This window comes from Astatotilapia calliptera, chromosome 15 (assembly GCF_900246225.1).
Source record: "Astatotilapia calliptera chromosome 15, fAstCal1.2, whole genome shotgun sequence".
NCBI lineage: Eukaryota > Metazoa > Chordata > Actinopteri > Cichliformes > Cichlidae > Astatotilapia > Astatotilapia calliptera.
The window spans coordinates 7171641-7190658 of record NC_039316.1 but is presented as its reverse complement, the minus strand read 5'-3'; the positions used below and the strand labels follow the sequence as shown (position 1 = coordinate 7190658).

At 41.2% G+C, this 19018-nt stretch overlaps 1 protein-coding gene, 1 long non-coding RNA gene and 1 other non-coding gene across 3 annotated transcripts; 1 reads left to right on the top strand and 2 right to left on the bottom strand.

The window, feature by feature from the left end:
* Nucleotides 1–5289: 5289 nt before the first annotated feature.
* On the bottom strand, nt 5290–5372 carry trnal-cag (transfer RNA leucine (anticodon CAG)). The gene has a single exon. It is a non-coding gene; the product is annotated as a tRNA-Leu (tRNA).
* A 294-nt stretch (nt 5373–5666) lies between these two features.
* LOC113006374 (uncharacterized) lies at nt 5667–18668 on the top strand. The gene is made up of 3 exons (XR_003269741.1): nt 5667–5830; nt 6795–6941; nt 18212–18668. It is a non-coding gene; the product is annotated as an uncharacterized LOC113006374 (long non-coding RNA).
* sox7 (SRY-box transcription factor 7) lies at nt 13219–16390 on the bottom strand. Its single transcript, XM_026142311.1, has 2 exons — nt 15895–16390; nt 13219–14938 (listed from the first exon to the last, which is right to left on the bottom strand). The coding sequence occupies exons 1-2, from the start codon at nt 16124–16126 to the stop codon at nt 13947–13949; spliced, it is 1224 nt and encodes a 407-aa protein (XP_025998096.1). The 5' UTR covers nt 16127–16390; the 3' UTR covers nt 13219–13946.
* Nucleotides 18669–19018: the final 350 nt, after the last annotated feature.

Sequence of the window (19018 nt, the reverse complement as noted above, 5' to 3'; positions counted from 1 at the left end):
CTAATCAGATACATGGGATGCTAAGGATAGACTGAAAAGCCTTGCTAATCACCCTGAGATTGGACTGAAATCTGCTGAAGCTTTGGACACATGACTTGGACTTCACCATTGCATAAAGGGTGTTAAACACCCTAAGTTAAACACTTAGAAAGCAACTCCTGGCTCAGTAAAATTCAATGACTAAGCACGATACCCTGTTTTACCTTCATAGCAAACCCTTGTTTTCACTCAAGATAGGGACTGCACACACACACACACACACACACACACACACACACACACACACACATAAATGTGTGTGTGTGTGTGTGTGTGTGTGTGTGTGTGTGTGTGTGTGTGTGTGTGTGTGTGTGTGTGTGTGTGTGTGTGTGTGTGTGTGTGTGTATAGAGGAAGAGAGAGAGCGATAGATAGATATATGAGCTGAATTGGCTCATGACAGAGCTCTGAAGCATTTTTCTATTTTGTTTTTCATCTTCCTTTTCCTCTTATTGCTTCCTTAATGCCCAGAATAGCTTTCAACGACATTGCCTGGTCTTGTTACTCAGGTTTTCTTATTATTTGTCACAGTGACAGTGGAGACAAGAAAAACCATCTCAGACCCATCACTGTCAAAATCAAATTTTTGGTCTTTTATATAATCGGGTCCATGGCAGATGAGAAACAACACATCCTGTCATTACGTATGTAACAAAAATACTGAAGCAGCGTGTGAAAAACAAAGTCCACCCATACTGCTTCCATGGGGGTTAGGAGGGTAAGTAGCAACTACACGTTCATGATCACTCAATTAACTGATCATCAGCAAGCATGAGCGCCTCTTTTTGTCTTTCTCAGGAGCACAAAACCTGCCTGTTTATCTTTTCATGTTTCAGTCTTTATTGTAGTCTGCTGTGCTCACAATTTAAATATACAGTCTCGGCAAAAAGAAAGTACATGATCATCATCAATTCTAAGGTTTTAAATATCACAGATTAACAATGCAATAAAAAATATACAAAACACGACATATTACACCGAGTCCATTTTTTTTTAAAAACAAAATTCCATGAAAAAGCAGAAGCAGTGAGTGAAATGCTAAGTCTACCTTTTGATTCAGTCGCTTATAGAACCGCCTTGAGAGGTATTAACTTGTATTGATTGTTTTCTGTTTGACTTTATCTCTCACATTGTTGTCGAGGAGTTTTGGCCCACCCCTCTTTACAACATCACTTCAGAGGTCTTTAAACGTCAGTTTATGCAGAGCTGTCTTACGGCCACACCACAAGCACATTGTGGGCTGGATTTTGATTGGGTCACTGCAACACCTGGATTCTTGTCTTTTTCAGCCGTCCTGTTGTAGATTTGTGTCTTTGGAATCATTGTCCTGTTGCATGACTCAGTTTGCTGTCTGACAGATGGCCTTACATTTGACTCTAGTACGCTAATACTTTAGTTTTACAGATGAGTTCATAGTCTGATACAATTTCTTAATATACCTTAGTATATATGGCTGTGTAAAAAACAATGAAAAAAATATTATTATATTCAACCCTTTCTTGTAGTGCTTTGAAAGTAATTTTGTTACTGTAACAGAACTAAAGATAGACCTCCAAAAAGATGATTTGATTGGACTTGTAACTTCAAAGTCAAAGTCAAAGTCAAAAGTCAAAGTCAAAGTCAACTTTATTTGTCGATTCTGCCACATGTACAGGACATACGGAGAATAGAAATTGCGTTACTCTCAATCCCTAGATAAATAGCAAATGAACATTTAAATATATTTAAATATAAAAGTGATTAAAAATGCAAGTAAAATAATTAAAAAGTAAAAAAATTTAAATAAATACAATTTTACATATAACAAGAAAGCTATATAATATACAATATAATGGGTAAGTGACATTGAGTGTAAACCAGGCAGAGTAGTGCCTGGTTTAATCTCACTGTGATTTAGTTTGAAGTCAGCCTATTATTAGCTTCAGATTCTTATTATGAGAATCTGAAGCATTTATTTGTTGGGTTTTTGTACCTTATGACTAAACATCTCCACTTTGGTTTCATCCACCCATTTTTTTAAATTATCTCTGAGTACTGCGTTGTCTGACCTTGGGATGAATGCCAGGAAGTTCACTCCTGGGAAGACTGGCAGCTCTCTTTCTGTTTTCAATCTGTTAATAATCTTTCTCACTGTTTGGACTTGAATTATTATTTTTTGGACATATCGGACATATCCTTATAATCCTTCCCAGTTTGATGGTCACCAACAATTGCTTCTGTAAAATCATTGCTGATGTGTCTCCTCTTTAGCATCGTATTAGCAAACAGCTGAATGTTCCTTATATGTAAAACCTTATAATTTAAAGAGGGTGTTTACCTTTACCATGACTGTATCGCTCTGACATATTGTTTAAAATATGTAAGGATATCCACCAGGTTTTGCAGGTTTTCAAATGATTTACCGGCTGAACATCACCTGTTTCACACCTACTCTTCTAATTGCTGTCTCATGATATGTATTCATTGGTACCTCCCTACAAAGCAATTAAGACATGATGGCCAGCAGAAAGAATTGTCTCATGGGTCGTGTCATTGTAAATGGCAGCATTTAAATTTCCCATTTATTTTCTAGGGCCATGTCATAGAAATACTACAGGAACTGCCCCCCTAATTAGCCTACTTCATCCCAGACTGGCAGGCTGGCACAGTCTCCTCTGACAGATTGCTGTGGCGGTGCATGTAAAACAGTCACAAGGCTCAAAACATTTCAGCATATGTTCCACCTTGTTGTATGTGCTCCACAGCGTGTGACGCTAATTTAAAAAAAAATGCACCTTTCTAGTCTAAATATCCTTCTGGGTCAGATCAATCTTTTCAAGGACAAGGAAACCGCCACAGGATGCAAGGCAGTCTCTCCTTATCAGGGGCTCACAGACGGCATACCAGTCCCTCCCTGTCCTTATGATGTGGGGAGAATCAAGAAGTGCTTAGTCACATGAGCACCTGTGAAGACTACACGCACATCCACGGGGTGACCCTTTACACCATCTGCTCTTAGTCTTAACAAGCTTGACAGCTCACAGTGGGGTGGAGGTGACCATTTCATTATATCCTGACTCACAGAAGAAAATAAGAGAAAGACCTCCCCTCCACATCCCCTACTGAGTCATGAGGGGAAGGAGTGACTCAGAAGCTAACTGAGGCTAATATTTTAATCGTGGGCTTTCCTAGGGAGAGTCCTCTCCTTAATCAACTTCTGTCAGGCATGCTCTGCCAGCCTGATGGAGGTTTCTAAGAACTTTTAGTCCACATTAAATGGACTTTAAAATGACTCAAATTAGGTTTGCAGCCTCCACTGCATGCGGACGTAGTGTGGATCATAGTCACAGCAGGACTCCCCGAAGCACATCATCCTTCAAGCTTGCACGTGTGCAGTGATGCTCAGGCTTAGCACTCCCCCCCTCCTGGCTGCAGTTAAAATGTCAGGCCTAATTAGTGTGCAACCTGCTGTGCACCAGGACTCCTGCTATATTAAGTCACAGTCTTAATGAAGCATACGTAGAGGAAGGTGAAGCACCGATACATGGCTCCAGTTAAAGGGTGAGGCTTAGACGTTTAAATCAAAGGTTGCCTATAAGATGGGATAAACACTCTCACTTAAAAGGTACATCAGTGGTCACACATGGTCACACTGTCAAGAAACTGGATTCATTTTGGATTCACTGATTCTTCTGGCTTATAGAGTGGAAAAGCCAACAATCCATACAGCAACCACAAATGCTGGCAACTTAAATACTACTAGATTTAGAATGGTGTTTCTAAGGCAAACCAACCAACCAGTTTGCATGTCTATACTATCTTAACTTAAAAACACAAATGGAAAATCTTTCCACATGCTAATATAAAAGCTGCCCAACAACCTCTGCCTTCAACCTGTGAAAGTACTGGAAGACGCCCTAAATCGCCCTAAATCCCTGTTTAAGTCACCTGACCTGACCTTGCACATTAACCCTACGTGCTCTCTCCAGGTGTAAATGTTAAGATAAGCAAAATATTCATTTGCCTAAGTCCTAAGTCCTAAGTCCTAAGGGTATAAAACAATAATGATGATGGATTTGCTTTTACATGAAATGTTTAATATGTAGTTCATTGTATTTACATGTGCTGTATTGTGCAGTGAAACACTGAAGTGGTGTATAAGCGTGCTTATATGTTTGTGTCACTGTGTTGGGATTCATGTGCAGCAAATGTCCTCACATAACATTTCTATTTGGAGCAAAAAGGGGGAAAAAGTCACTATTTTTAGAGCAGTCAGCCTGTTAGGAATGAATCCTATTAGTGACAGCTAAAAGTACTCAAACACCTTCTTCTTTTTGCATGATTAAACCAAGCTGTGGCCCTATCTTTTTATTTGCTAAGCTATTTAGCCTTTTAGGATAAACTGAATATCTACTACTTTGTCTTAAGGGTACAAGACCTGCTCCTTTATTAACCATAAATTGTTGAGCCAAATGACCATATGCTACAAATCAATCAGTGGTTCTAATAGCTTTTGGATTCATGAAAGAAAAAGTTAAAGCCAATGATAACCCTCCTTTGTGTGCTATTACATTTATAGCAATATACACACTTTGATATCTGGAATTACAAACTTACAAGAAAAAGTAAGTCAGCAAAAATCTCACAAAGGAATAGACAATCTATTTAAATATTAATTGAATTTTAAGAGGAGGAATCCTTCAGTAAGATTCATAGAAAGCCATACCTGTTCCTATACCGAGTTACCTCTAAAACAACCCCATTGTGGCATTAATGTGCGATTGCACAGCCTGTTGAGTAACAATTTTAAAAACCCTCGGTCCACGAAGGGCCTTCCCTTAAACCCTGGATCCTCATCTTAAACCCAGGATTTAAAATTTGTACCAAAGGTTGTGTGAAAACTCACTTCACTATTAAATATGCTGTATTACCGCATATGAACCCAGATACAAGCATAAATAACAGGTTTAGCACGTTGAGCCTGCCTTCTATTGAATGTTGGATTCCATACACAGGAAATGTAATCCCCACTACTTTCCTAATCTAAACTTTGACTGTTTTTTAAAAAAAAAAAATACATAACACTGTTTTGAGAATAGTTACAAATATGGTTGTTCAGCTTTTCTAATTTAAAGCTATACTGTGATGAAAAACCATGTTACACTGTGCTAAAAGGTTAGTGTGAAAAACTCAGACCACAGAGACTGGGAGGAGAAAATACCCTACCTTGTTTTTAACATTGTAGGGCACGAAGTTTGCGAAAAAAGGAATGATGTCAGAAGTGGGATTCGAACCCACGCCTCCAGGGGAGACTGCGACCTGAACGCAGCGCCTTAGACCGCTCGGCCATCCTGACAACTACGTGCTGTACACTCGCAGTCTCATATGAATCATAAAAGCATACTGCCTAATGCCACAACTTTCAGTTATAAATGTTTGAATGTTAACACAAAACGCGTAATATGAATCTAACAATGGCGGGAGCGTTGATGATTTACCTCTCTTGCTTTATAAGATGATTAGGGCAGACGCAACTACAGGAAACTGACGTCTCCTCTAAAATAACGCTGTTCTTGTGTAAGCAAACCTAAACACAAACCCGTTGTTCTCCCGAACAAGGGAATATAATCTACCATAAACGAATATAAACTGCAGCATAACCCACAGGATAGACATAAACACACGTAGCCGGGGCTTCGTAGTGCTGGGATGAGCAAATGGCTTAAGCCTGCAGTACCTCACATGTCCGCTAGAGGCTGACGCCGACAAAACTACACTTCGATTGGACGCCTAAACGTCTCTGTAAATTAGCAGGTAGGTCGTTTTTTATTTGGATTTCCTCAATGGGAAGGACAGAAGCTAAGCAGATAGAAGGTTGCTATTTGTTTCAAAAGAAGGGCAATTTATTTTTCACAAGGGGGAGTGTGCTGTGGTCCAACTCGCTGCAATGCAAACAATTAGCATTAAAACTGAAGAGCCACTAAATTGGTAGAGGGGAAAAATGAACTGAGTTTTGTATTCGCTGGCTGTGTTGGATGAATATAATGCAATGACATGACAGTAGCTGGGCAGAAAAGGTAACCGTTATTAATAGCCGCCTCATCCATTTAGCTGTTACTCACCGTAATTTGTGCACTCTCGTTATTTTTGTCTGCAAAACTATGGTCCAACTAATTTGTAAATTAATTTATTTAAGATTGCCATGGGCTACAATTATTTAGTCCTTTTTATCAAAGCTCCTAACCCTTTGGGAATTCTGCCCCTTCTGAGTGTAAATGGTGTGATATTAAAGTGTGTGCAATGTGCATAAAAGAGCTGTGATTCTGCAAAAACTAGATATAAATATTTGCAAACGTTTGTTGCTTTTCTGTGTTGTTAAGGAACTGAGAAACATTTTAAGTGTCCAAGGAGCCTGCTGCCAGTTTGCATGCCAAGCTCGGTAACAGAGTTACTTCTGCATTGGAAAAAACAAAACAAAAAACTGAACTATAGTGTAAGTTACTGTAAGACTATTAGCCTTAATGGTTTGTGACTTCCAGTCCAGCCTTTGTGTGGGCACTTGTAGCTCATAGTGGGTACGTGACTCTAGCTGCTTAATTTGCTTATCAGAGCTTTCAGCTATCACTGCTCTTTAAGTATTCTGCCATCTGTAATAAACATAGACCCATCCAGCTCATATCCTGTTTTGAACCTGTCAACATGGTACTTTAGCTCAAGTGTCTGAACTCCTGGGACAACTGTGTGACTCATTTCCATGTGTGTCATTTTTGATGTTGAGTCTTTAAGGAAACAGGGCCGAGCATCCAGCAGGAAGGGATTCCTTCAAGCTCAGACATCAACAACATCCCGAATATTAAAGCCATAGAGTAAAGTCAGAGGAATGGGAGCGAGGATGGAAATTATGCCAGACTTACCCTCTGCCAAGGTCAGTCACAAGCAGTCTTACCCAGAAATTTTGAGCGTAAACAGCACACATCAAGGCACGGGAAATGCTGTGTGTCAGAAATGACGTACTTCATCTCTGAATAAGCAGCGATACAGCGATGCTTGTTGTTCCTGTGTACAGGAACTTGCATCATTGATCAGCCACGCGAGACAAAGCTTTCCAGGCCTTGGGCGAAGGAGACTTTAAATATGATTCCAGAGATGTAGATTTGGCACATTTTATGATTTCGATGATAGTAAAGAATATTATAGATGCAACTGACCAGTTTTGGGGGGTTTTTTTGCTACTGAAAATTTTAATCCATTTAATCCAGAATCATCAAGTCCATAGGTTGTGCTGCAGGGTTGCAAACTATTTCTCTTGAATGCAAAATGTATGTGCTTGATAGAGCTTTAGACACATGAAATACACAAGTTTCTTGATTAATTTTAAAGAGTAAGAACTCTTTTTTTGTGGTAGTGCATTGACAGTGATTTATACTGTTGAGTACTTATATCCTAATCCAGTGTGGGAATCTGGGAAGTCTGATGGCGATAGTGGAACTTCTTTATAGGATTATCCTGGTAGTTTTAAACATGGCTTTTATTTTTAATATTTTGTGGTGTCTTCCTTTTGTTGGAAAATAAGCCCAGACTTAACAGAATAATTACAAGACCCTCACCAGATACCATATTTTACTTCTTTTTTTTTTTTTACTATATTTTCTTTTTTTTGCACACATTCATCATTAAAACAGTGCAAAATGCCTTTAAATTTTTTGATTGTTACATTGTAACCACTGCTATAATGTAACTGCATGCATCTTATGAATGATAAGTGCTGAAACATCAAACCTTAATGGCTGTCCTCGTGTCTCACTAGCTGTCATCAGACAGCCTGCTGGTTTGCTTTGTCTAGCCTCTCCAGTAGCTGTTAAAAGGGGCTCTCTCACACTGCTGAACTTATAACATCACTCATCTAAATCATTACTGCGTCTGCTTTTCAGGATGCATGCTGAGTAAACTCTGTTAGCGCAAGAGAACACAACCAAAGCTACAAATGGAGTATGTGGGCCTCCTAAAATGGAAAAGATGGGGCATGATTTAAGCTCAAAGGCATGCTGCCCTTTCACTTAAAAAGAGCTATGTTCCTATGTTTGGACAGCCCTTTATATTATTGTATATATATATTTTTTTTACATAACTGTGTATAAAGGGAAAACAGAACCATAAAAATATATGCAACCAATTTCTAGGGTTTCCAAATTAGAAATTAGCCATTTACCTGGATATCACGAGTATCAATTAAGAATAGCTGTCAAAAAATTAAGCATTGCAATCCATATTGTAACTAGCACAATGAAAACATGGATCAGCACAGGTAACGTCGCCCCGTTTATTCCCACACACGGTTTCAGTTCACACACACAACAGATAAGTACCGTATGTTCTATCTCTTAAATGGAACAACCACATTGCAATTAGGAAGCACAATAGGAACATCCTCCTCCACATTTAGGTGAAGAGTTATACCACCCCAGGGAAAATCTGCAGCAGTCAAAAACAAGCCAGATAGCGCTGCAGCATACGTGCTATAGACCAGTGCAAGCCATGCTAGTAGAGAGAGAGGCACCAATGCAGGCCAGGCTGCAAAAATAGGACACGCTCTGCATTTTTGCAAACCTCATGTTAGGAAAAAAAAAATCCATCTGTAGTAGTATACATAAGTTTTCATACCTTTTTATTTCTCTGTGCTGTTTCTGCTTTGAGATATTAAATAAACATTTTGAAAGCGCTCATAAAAGTTTACTGAAATGCACAGAGGAGAAAAAAACGATTTTTCAGTCCCTTTTTTGTACATTCTGCAGTAGCGCGCAAGCTTTACCGCCTGTGCTGATTTGGTAATCAGGCCGTGCTTATGGGTAAATGGAAATCTAGCCTTCTCCTTCCCCAGGTTGGCAGCCATGTGCTGGCCTCCCTCTGTGCTTTTGCTGGTCGTCTGTATCTGCTTAGAACAGGTGCCGGATCCCGTTCAGCTGCAGCATTCACAGCACAGGTACGGGTGGGAGGCCCTTGGCTGCTCGTTCAGTCCCCCAAGTTTTCCAGGGGTCCCCATCTGTGTCCCCGCACATCCTCTGCCACATGGCACCTGTCCCTCGACGAGTCTGGTCCATTCTTCGTCCGGCGACGTACACGCCTGCCTGCCACCCCACACTCTGCCTGTTGTTGAGCCACAATGAGATGAAGAATAGCTGCACCCATAATCCCTTGCTGTGAGATGTGTGTGTGTGTTTGTTTGTGTGTGTGTGTGTGTGTTTTCCCTTCTTTTTCCTCCTTTGGCCAGATCCGGGGCCAAGTACAAATTGTAAACAGGTTATAATGCTGCTGTAACACACTCCAACTGGAAATGCACTCCAACAACATTTAGCGTTTGCTGATGTAAATGTGTCTTTATCCGTCACATAGAGTAGTTTAATTTGGTGGAAAGTTCAGTGCATTTACTGCTGACGATGACGACGACGTTGTAATGGGTTTGCTGTTTTGTGTGCTCGCAAAGCTTTGCGGGAAAATTCCATCAGAATTGCTCGGAACAATAAGTTTGCTCCATTGAGCAGCAAAAGCGAAATCTATTTTAAGGAGAGGTCAGTTGTGATCACACAGCATTCAGCAGGAGCAGCTAGATAATTCAAATGCACTATATTTTTGCACTATATTTTTACACAGGACGTAGGTTTAAACAGCGTCTTAGTCTCCATGGTATGCCTTAGTCACGTAAAACAAATCAGCCACATCCTCTTGGCCTATAGTTAATGCTAACAACGTCATATAGCGCAAATGTTCATCATCCAAATATGACGATACTGGACGCTCCCTCTCTAGCTACACTTTAGTCCAACCAGACAGACAGCCTCCTCAGTTCCTCCAGAGGACACAATATCCAAAGTGATCACTGATCACCTCGGTCCCAGCAGATGGATAATACTTTACACAGCTGCGAAAGCTCTGGGCTCCGTCCACCCACACCAAGCTTTTCTCTGTTACCTTGACAGTTAGTGTTGCATTGGACCAGTGAGTTGTTTGTTTGCCTAGGGAAGTGACATGACGGCAGAGGAGGAAATAGGAAACATAACAGACTACCTGACAGACTCATTCCATGGGCTTGACCTGAGACTGGAGCTGAGCCAGCCAGCAATCAGAGAGAAAAAACAAGAGGAGCCTTTTTTGTTTGTTCAGTCTGTATCCTTAAAATCATTGAAATTGTAAATTTGTGATCCTGCACATGTGTCAAAAATAAAATTAACCAAATTAAAGGTATTATTAAACTCAGCCGGGGTGGAGAAATCAGCTGTAAGAGAAAAAACTTAACTGCGCATGTGTGCATTAAATCTAAAATTTACATGGTTCACCACCGCTGGTTGACACGTCATTTTGTCTTTCCGTTCTTGATGATTTATTGCAGTTGGGAAAACAGCAATGGCCGTCTTTGGATTTCAGCAGATGGCTCTGACTAAAGGTTTAGAGTGCTGATGAGTCAACTTCGAGCAAGGACAAAAATTGAAGATGACAAACTGAGTGTTTCCCGTAACTTCCCAGAGCCTTAAAATCGCAGAATCCACAAATCTCAGCAAACAATCCAAATTATGTAGCTCCTGTGGGCATTTCACAGGAGTGACGCTGGCATGCCAATCACTTCATTATCAATGCAAAATTCAAACCAATTGGTGTGCAATAGTTTGGCAGTGGAGATGAGTTTGAGATTAAAAAAAATTGCTATTTATTACCTGGCTGCATGCGTTAGTCAAAAACAGCATGGCTTGGAATGTAATTTTAGCACGGTTATTTGCATATGTGTGGAGTTTGAACTTGTTGGTTTAAACCACTTTCATAAATGGAAGCTATGTATCTCTCAATTTATGAAAATTCAAATAAGCTGAACCTATAAATTAGGGGTGTCAAACATAAGGCCTGGGGCCCAGAATTGGCCCACCGAAGACACCAAACTGGTCCACTGGACAGTTCTGGAAATTTTGAAGGAGGGAATATATTTTAGACTTTATCTGTGTCTGCTTTGATACCTCTTTTATTTCCACTCGTCCTACTCCAAAGTGAAAGTAACAGATAATCAATTAAATGATGGGGAGTTCATGTTTTTTTCACCATTTACTATAGAAATGTATTATTTATGCAGTGGGTTCACAAGGAAAAAAACCCCCAAAAAGGGCACATTCTGTCAAATAAAAAACAGTTTTTGTTTTATAACTGCTGGAGAGTAATTTTACACATGTATTTCTTACAAGTTAAGCCCAAAGCAGCACTTCTTTATCATGTGGAAAAAGACAGATGTTTTTCTTGAAATTGTTGTTCTTTTTCTTGAATTAAAATACCTCAATGATTAAACGTTTAGTTAAACTTCTCTGCACTGACAGAAACAGGAGTTTTACTGCTCTGGCTCACTTAAGATCAAAGTTGGCTGTACATGACCTACAATGTAAAATGAGTTTGACATTCCTGTTTTAAATGATAACAGCTAAATAAACTATTGAGAAAAAAATATTAATTAGAAAAATGTATTGTATAATAATAAAAAGCCAGGACTGTGTCTGTAATTTAGGAAAACTACTTCATGTATATTTATGTGTGTATATTATTAGGCCCTTTAGCTGTTGCTGAAATCTACTACCACTGAAAAAAAACAGCCTCCTTCATTCTGAACAAACTTCTGCTTTGTTCTGTAATTTATGTCAGATGATACTCGGTTGATGCTTGCATTTTTGTCCTTGTCACGGCGTCCTACCCTGAGGTGGTGGATTTGATTGTTGAGACATTGCTGGTCATCTTTACCAAGGGAGTCTGCACTAGCACCCTGAGCTGACCTTGACACTTGTGAGGCTGATGCCCCATCAGCGATTCCCTTCTCACCTTAAATGCCTGGGGCACCACCCGTCCGACAATCAGAATATGGTTGCGTGCATATTGACCCTCCACAGAGTTTTAAACCCTGCAGCTACAGAGGGTAATGATGTAACCTCAGAGAAATGAACACCAATACCAGCTGGCTGCAAAGACGAGTATATGATGAATGTTGTCATTCTGACGCGTTTTATCACATCTGCCATGAGCTGTGTCAGAAAATACACAATTGTGGTTGACTGTGGGTAACTATAGGGGTCAGAGTTAGTGTGTGTGCTCACTACAACTGTTGTTTCAGGATAACAAGCCTGCTTTAAGCTCATTATTGTGTATGTTTGTGTGATGTGTCTTTATATTTGTGGTCAAGGTACAATAGGCCAGGTTGACAGAGACTTTCCCCGAAAAATAGTGGATAAGTAAAGACGGGTAAGTAAGATGCTAATCAACACGGCACCGTTTCCTCCCGCTGCTGAACAGCGGGTTCCCTTCCCTCACTCTGACTCTTTAATGCAGGGCCCAGCCAGGCCCAAACATCCTGACGGAGAGAGGCTTTTCCCTTATCAGTCAGGAAACACCGCTCCTCCGCCACATCCTCTTTACAAGAAGCACGACTCAACCATTCCCAAAAAATGCAGGAAGACCAGCCAGACTCCAGGATTTGTCAAAAGCCCCCTGAATTCCTTTTATCGAAAAAAGAAAAATTCAAGAGAACAGAGCGGTTGAGAAGGGGAGGAATGGAGAGTTTGGAGGTGGGGGGGAGGTAAAACAGTAATTTTTTTAACTTATTTTTTCCACAGATTACGAAAGGTCTGCATCAGCAAGATATAACGTGGGGTGAGGGGGTGGGTGTAGAAGGGGGGGGGTCCAGCGTGCCGAAGAATGGCACCCAGAATAAGACTATAGGAAAACAAAGGATGGTTGAGATGGAGGCGGGCGCCGACGAATGTGCCTGTTTTACACTAATCCTCTGAACCGGGATGAAATGAAAGCGAGAGGAGACGGATGGAGAAAGATGATGTAGGGTGGAAAAAGCCAGCAGGGGAGTGGGTGTGTAGAATGGGCCTCTCACAGCTAGACAGAGCCTGAAATAGAAGAATACACGGTGTGACACTCAATTCAAAGATGGATGTGATCTTTCTCCCCCCGCCTCCCCGATTTGTTCATGGAGACTAGCAGGACTCCTGCTATCCTCAGTTTTTATTTTATTTAGAAATCTAAATGTATTTATTAGGACTTAACTAGCACTGCCTGAACTTACCTTCCCCAGGTCAGATATGAATCTCCTGTTTATAAGAGATGCTCAAAATTGTGCCTTTTAAAAATCTGCAGGCTCATTATCCAAGCAGCAAATGCCTTAATATAAAAATTGACCTTTATTTTTAAATTATTGTCTTTCACAAACCTAAATCAGCATACAGTTACAGTTAGCATTATTATTTTTCATTGTAGAGGTCGATTATATATTATTAAGTACTTGAGAAGAAGTATAAACGCCTTTCTGTCATCATCATATACATCACTTTGTTAAATTGCATAAGAAATGTCCAAACTAAAACCTCATTCAATTACAACTACTGAGGTAAGACTCCCAAACTAATGAGAGCAGGAACATGATACAAACATTCGAATGGAAAGCGCTGATAAGAGCATTACAGTTAGCATTTATGCAAAACATCAAAGGACTTAAATTAGCTTCTAAATAGCATCTGTACATGACTCGCTGGCAACAGTAACTGGTGACATTTACAAGTGGACAAACAAGTCTTTTGTCTTTCTTTTTTTTCCGACTGTTTTACTGGTTTAGAGATTTCATGACAACTGGAGGTGGCATACTGTAAGTGTTTTGTGTCTGCATCCCTGAGGTGTCCATCTCCTTCTCTTCACAGTCCTCCAATTGCTCTTTGTTCTTTCCCTGGCTCCAGACAATCATATTGCTCTGTAATCAGTTCAGTTTTTAATCATGGTTGGATTCATTTGCCCTTAGATGCTAAGGGTTTCCCTTTTATCAGCACCCAAGTGCAACATCGTCCTAAATTTCTTCAACCTTTGTAGTGTCTTTGATCAGTCACGCATTCAATAGGAGTTGTGACCACGCTTACGAGATGCCATAGTTGTTGTAGTAGGCCGCCGTCGCGTCTGCTAGCACGGAAATGAGGCTGGTTTCTGTGGAGCTGCTGGGACACGTAGTGGCAGAAGTGGTGGCGGCAGATGCCACCTGGATGTGTCCTGTAACGGTCATGCCGCTGCCCTGCTCCGGGTGGAAGCCGCTCGCGGTAGAGTTCAGGTACTGGTCAAACTCATTGCGGTCCACTTCACCGAGAAGCTCAGCTTGGCTCAGCTGGTCTAGAGTCTCCAGGTGACCTTGTGTCTCTGGTGGGGGGGACAGCTGACCCAGGTGGCCCTGGTGGACCCCGTGGTGAATCTGGGGGAAAGGTGGGGAGCTGTAAAAAGACAGGGGTGGGCCAGGGATCAGTCCACTGCCACCACCAGTTTGGGACATGTGAGAGATGTGACCTAAGTGTGAGCCCCCACAGTGAATCTGGGCGTGAGTGTAATCAGAGTGGTAAGGGGGCGGGCTGCCCATGTGTGTCTGATTCTGGTGGTGCTCGTCTGGACAGGAGACTGAGGAAGAACAGGAAACAGAGGAGCTACTAGATGTTGAGTAATAAGAGGGGGGTATTTGCTCGTGGTCCACTGCATCTAACGGGGACATCTCAGGAGGGGTGGGCAGGCCGTAAGGGTAGGTGTCGAAGCTGCTGTTGGAGCCAGCCGGGTCTCTGAAGCTTCTGACGCTGGGCAGAGCAGGGCTGGAGCTGGAAAAGCTGGTGACTGCTCCATTAGGGCTGCCCTCGTCTTTGTCGAAGGGGTGGCAGAGGGCTCGTTGATCTGGCAGAGTGCTGTGGTCAGGAGCCAGCCCGCTCAGGAGGAACCCGGGGTCGACTCGCTTGCAGATGCGTTTCAGCTGTTTCTTCCGGCGAGGCCGGTACTTGTAGTTGGGGTAGTCCTGCATGTGCTGCACCCGAAGCCTCTCTGCTTCCTCAACATAGGGCCTCTTCTGAGGGGGAGTGAGGGCCTTCCATGACTTGCCTGAATGCAGAGGAAGAAGAAAAAAAATCTCAATCTGAATATGGTTCAACAAGTTATAAAATGCAATATATATGCACTAGTTTAGCAGTCTTTATTATTATAAAATAAATCAGCATCTTTTAACTTACAAACAATTTATAAATAACTGCAAAAAAAATTATTTTTAAGTTACAGAAGCACATTTCTTTTAATTCACAAGCAAAATATCCAGTTCTGAAAATAAGGCAATTAGAAACGTTGGCAGGCTACGGAAAAATTAAACCTCATTGTTTAGAAATCGCAGTCTAAATTAACGTCTCAGGTTTGTGATCATAAACAAGAAATAAAATCAGTGTTTAATTTCACCGCAACTTTCTGCGTCTTTTGTAGCTCTGAATTACATTTAAGAAACTTACCAACACGCATTAAATGTCCGCTTTCAAGCCGAACGTCAGTTTTTAAAGATAAATACAAAAATAGACACATGTGGGCCTCACAGATTATTTCCGATTTCCACAAGTGCCAGATTTAAAGTTTAACCTTTACCAATAATCTAAGAAGCTGTTAAGAAGCAGAATAAAACGCTAATTTTTCTCCGCTTCTGTCTTCTGCCTCTTAACGAATTTACTGCAAACTAAACTAAACTAAATACACGCGGATTCTGGCGATGCGCTTTTGAAGGCAGCTCTAACTGCGGCGCAGTTTCATTTACTTTAAGAAAGACAATGGGCAATTTATTCCAATTAAATTTTAAAAAAGTTTTAACACGTTTTTTTTTATGTCATTTTAAATAAAGCAGCTCATTTGGCACTGCCGGATACGTGTATTAAAACGTGTTTTACTACAACCGAGGCCTAAGAGAGGAAAAGTAAGTAGAAGTGAAGTGTGTAATAAGTAGCTTAAAAATAATAATTATAATGATGATGATAATAATAATAATAACAAAACTCGTAACTTTAAATAACTTTTTTCCTCACCCAACATTTTGCTGAGCTCGGCATTGTGCAGGTCAGGATTTTGAATCGCCAGCCGTTTGCGCTCATCTTTGGCCCAAACCATGAACGCGTTCATGGGTCGTCTGATCCGCGGCTCCGGCGCCTTTTCCCCGGCATTCCTGTGAGGACCATGCCCGTCGGCTCCGTCTCCGTCTCCCGGAGGACACTCGAAGGACTCCGGCCACGACGAGTACGCGCTGATGAGAGCAGCCATCTGCGCGCTCTCCTCTGCAAACTTGCGATGCGCGTCTCTCAGAGAAGTTGTGTTCTCACTGTCGGCTAATTAAGCGACCGAGAAACTACACAGACATGCTTAAGTGATGATAATAATAATGAGAATAATAGTACAATTAAAACTCCACGGCTGCTTGACTCACTCACTGGATCGCTACGGATTTGGGAGAAAGCACAGATGTGCTCAGGCAGCGGCTCCTCTTCTGAGTTATGGTTCAGTCTTTCCTGGTGGATGGGAGGAAGCGCTTTATATTTGACTAGCAGGTTCCAAGAAAAAAAACCCGCAGGACTCTCGGCTCCTCCTTGATTGTAAGTTGCGCCCCGTGGAAGGGAAGAGAGAGAGAGAGAGAGAGAGAGCAACATTTCAACACTACCAACTCTTTAAACTCGCCTCTCTACAAAACAGCACTTTCATCCTCTGACAGATATCCCATTTAAGAGATAGGTCAACTCATAAAAGTAATTCATGATTCTTTCGAGCTATTGATCACCGTTTGATCATCATCAGCTGGATTTTCACACAGGAAAATAAATACTTTGCAAACCTCATTGTTGTTTCCTGTTACAGGTGCATTAATGCTCACGTGTAATGATGAAAAAGAGGGTTTTGCAATTTTAGAGTTTTTACGAGTTGACAAGGAAACCTTCATAGAAAACACACCTAACCTGCTTTTGCAGTCTACGCAAGGCTTTACTCACCAGACTAAACTGGTTAACTGGTGTTTCCAGATTTCCACTGAACTCCAAGAGCAAGCAGCGTGACAAGTAAAACGAACACATACCTTTTAAAACTGAGGGAGGACGAAAACAAAACAATTTTATTTAAATTACTGTACCTTGAAAAGTAATTTGGTCATGTTTTTGTAGTCCTTAATAGTTTTGAGTGATTTTTTCACAATTAATCTTCTCATGCTCCCACAAAGAATCGTGATGAGTCTTTTTCTGAAGTTGGGGCTGTAGATTAATTTCTGGAACCTGTAAAGAGACCACGTCTCACACACACACACACACACACTACAAACAAATCAGTTTCCTCCTGTGGCAAGAAGCGGCTGCATATCAAATCCTGGAGTTCCTGTTGACAGGATACTCTTGGGCTGCAGCCATGGAGCAGCTCCCACTCTCTCACAAACACACTTGTCAAGTCCGGACGCTGATCACAGGTCAGATAGCGTCTTGATCTATATCACGCATGCAGACTACACACTGGAGGAACACTTCTTTTTTCCTTGCAGGTTGAGTTCACAGGCATCAATGTTAAGTTGCAATATGCATCTTTCGGTTGGGTGGCTGTGTCTGCTCCTTACACATCAAACTGAAGTGTCAGCTTTGTGTGAAACTTGCAGTGCACAGGAACAGGATACGGCACCTGAAGCCACAGATTGTGTGTGGAGCAGGCACATCGGTGATATATAGCGCCACACTTCCTCTTGCCTGTCTGACAGGGGTCACACATTGATGTGTAGTCAAAGTGCCAGTGAAAGTCAGCATGGAAGGAAAGTGAACGTGCGAGATCAAGAGCTAAACATCACATTTGCAATTTGGAATTAAAACACATGAGCGCTCAAAGTTGAGGGATACTGAAATGACTAATAGCTCCTGGTATTAACCGCTGTGTGGGTGAGAGCTGTATCAGCCTGCTGTTCACCCTCTAGAAGACATGTGGCTACTGAATACCTGGCGGGGTCTGCCTCCATACCAGACGACTGCATGTTTTTAAATCGAGCCTATATCCAAACCTATTTATTAATAGACTATTGTGTTATTATAAAAGTAAAAGCTTTGTCACCTGTCATGCATGGCCTACTGCTACACGTCCCAAGATCATCCTTTTACTTTCAAAATAAGTGAGGAAACGGAGGTAAGTGGACAATTGCATGGCATATTCTGTTAATGTTAAATAGTTTGTTTTTAATGAACACCTCCGTGCCCTTGCTGAAATTTAGGAGGAATAAAAATCTACATTTCTAAAACCATTTACTCTTTGATAGTTTTATTTTGTATCTATCCACAAACTCATTGTGGTTTCTGTGTGTGGTAACTAACTGAATTGCATAATCCACAGCTATTGATTGCAGAGGAAAAGATACCCGGGACGTCTTTTCGTCACAGGATGACCAATCACCATCTTCACTTTCAGAAGTTTCCGTAAAACCTAAAATAGAGACGAGGAATACTACAGTGTTTTCATGTGCAAGACTGGACGTCTTAGTTTCCCTTTTCCTCCTTTGACTCATACCAGACGACTGCTGAACAAGACAGACTAGTTGTTAAGCTGTCATATTTGGAAGATTTCATAACATTGTGCGTCACATTTGAAGTGGAAAAGGTGAATCTTCCAGAAACCACCTGTGTTTGAATATACGTGTGTGAATTTCTTTTTACTTTTTGAAATCTCTACAACCAAGCAGATTTTTTACCTCATCTCTTTCTTAATGTTTTTTTTTTAAGTGCTCTTACAGTGTGCCGTGCAAAAATCTTGACCCATCTGGCGTTTTAATCCCACATTGCTTCAATGATGTTGAGCCCTGGGGAGGCCAATCCATGAATGATAGAGTTCCACTGTGTGTTTTCTATCCAGTTATGCTTTTACTGCATTGGCAGTGGGTTTGCGATCATTGTCGTGCTGAAAAAATGAAGCTGTTGCCTCTAATACAGTGGTGTCCAAACCAGGCCTCAAGGGCCAGTGTCCTGCAGGTTTGAGACATGTCCTTGATCCATTACAGCTGATTTAAATGGCTAAATTACCTCCTCAACATTTCTTGAAGTTCTCCAGAAGCCTGGTAATTAACTAATCATTTGATTCAGGTGTGCAGAACTAGGGTGAGCTCTAAAACCTGCAGGACACCAGCCCTCGAAGCCTGGAGCCGGC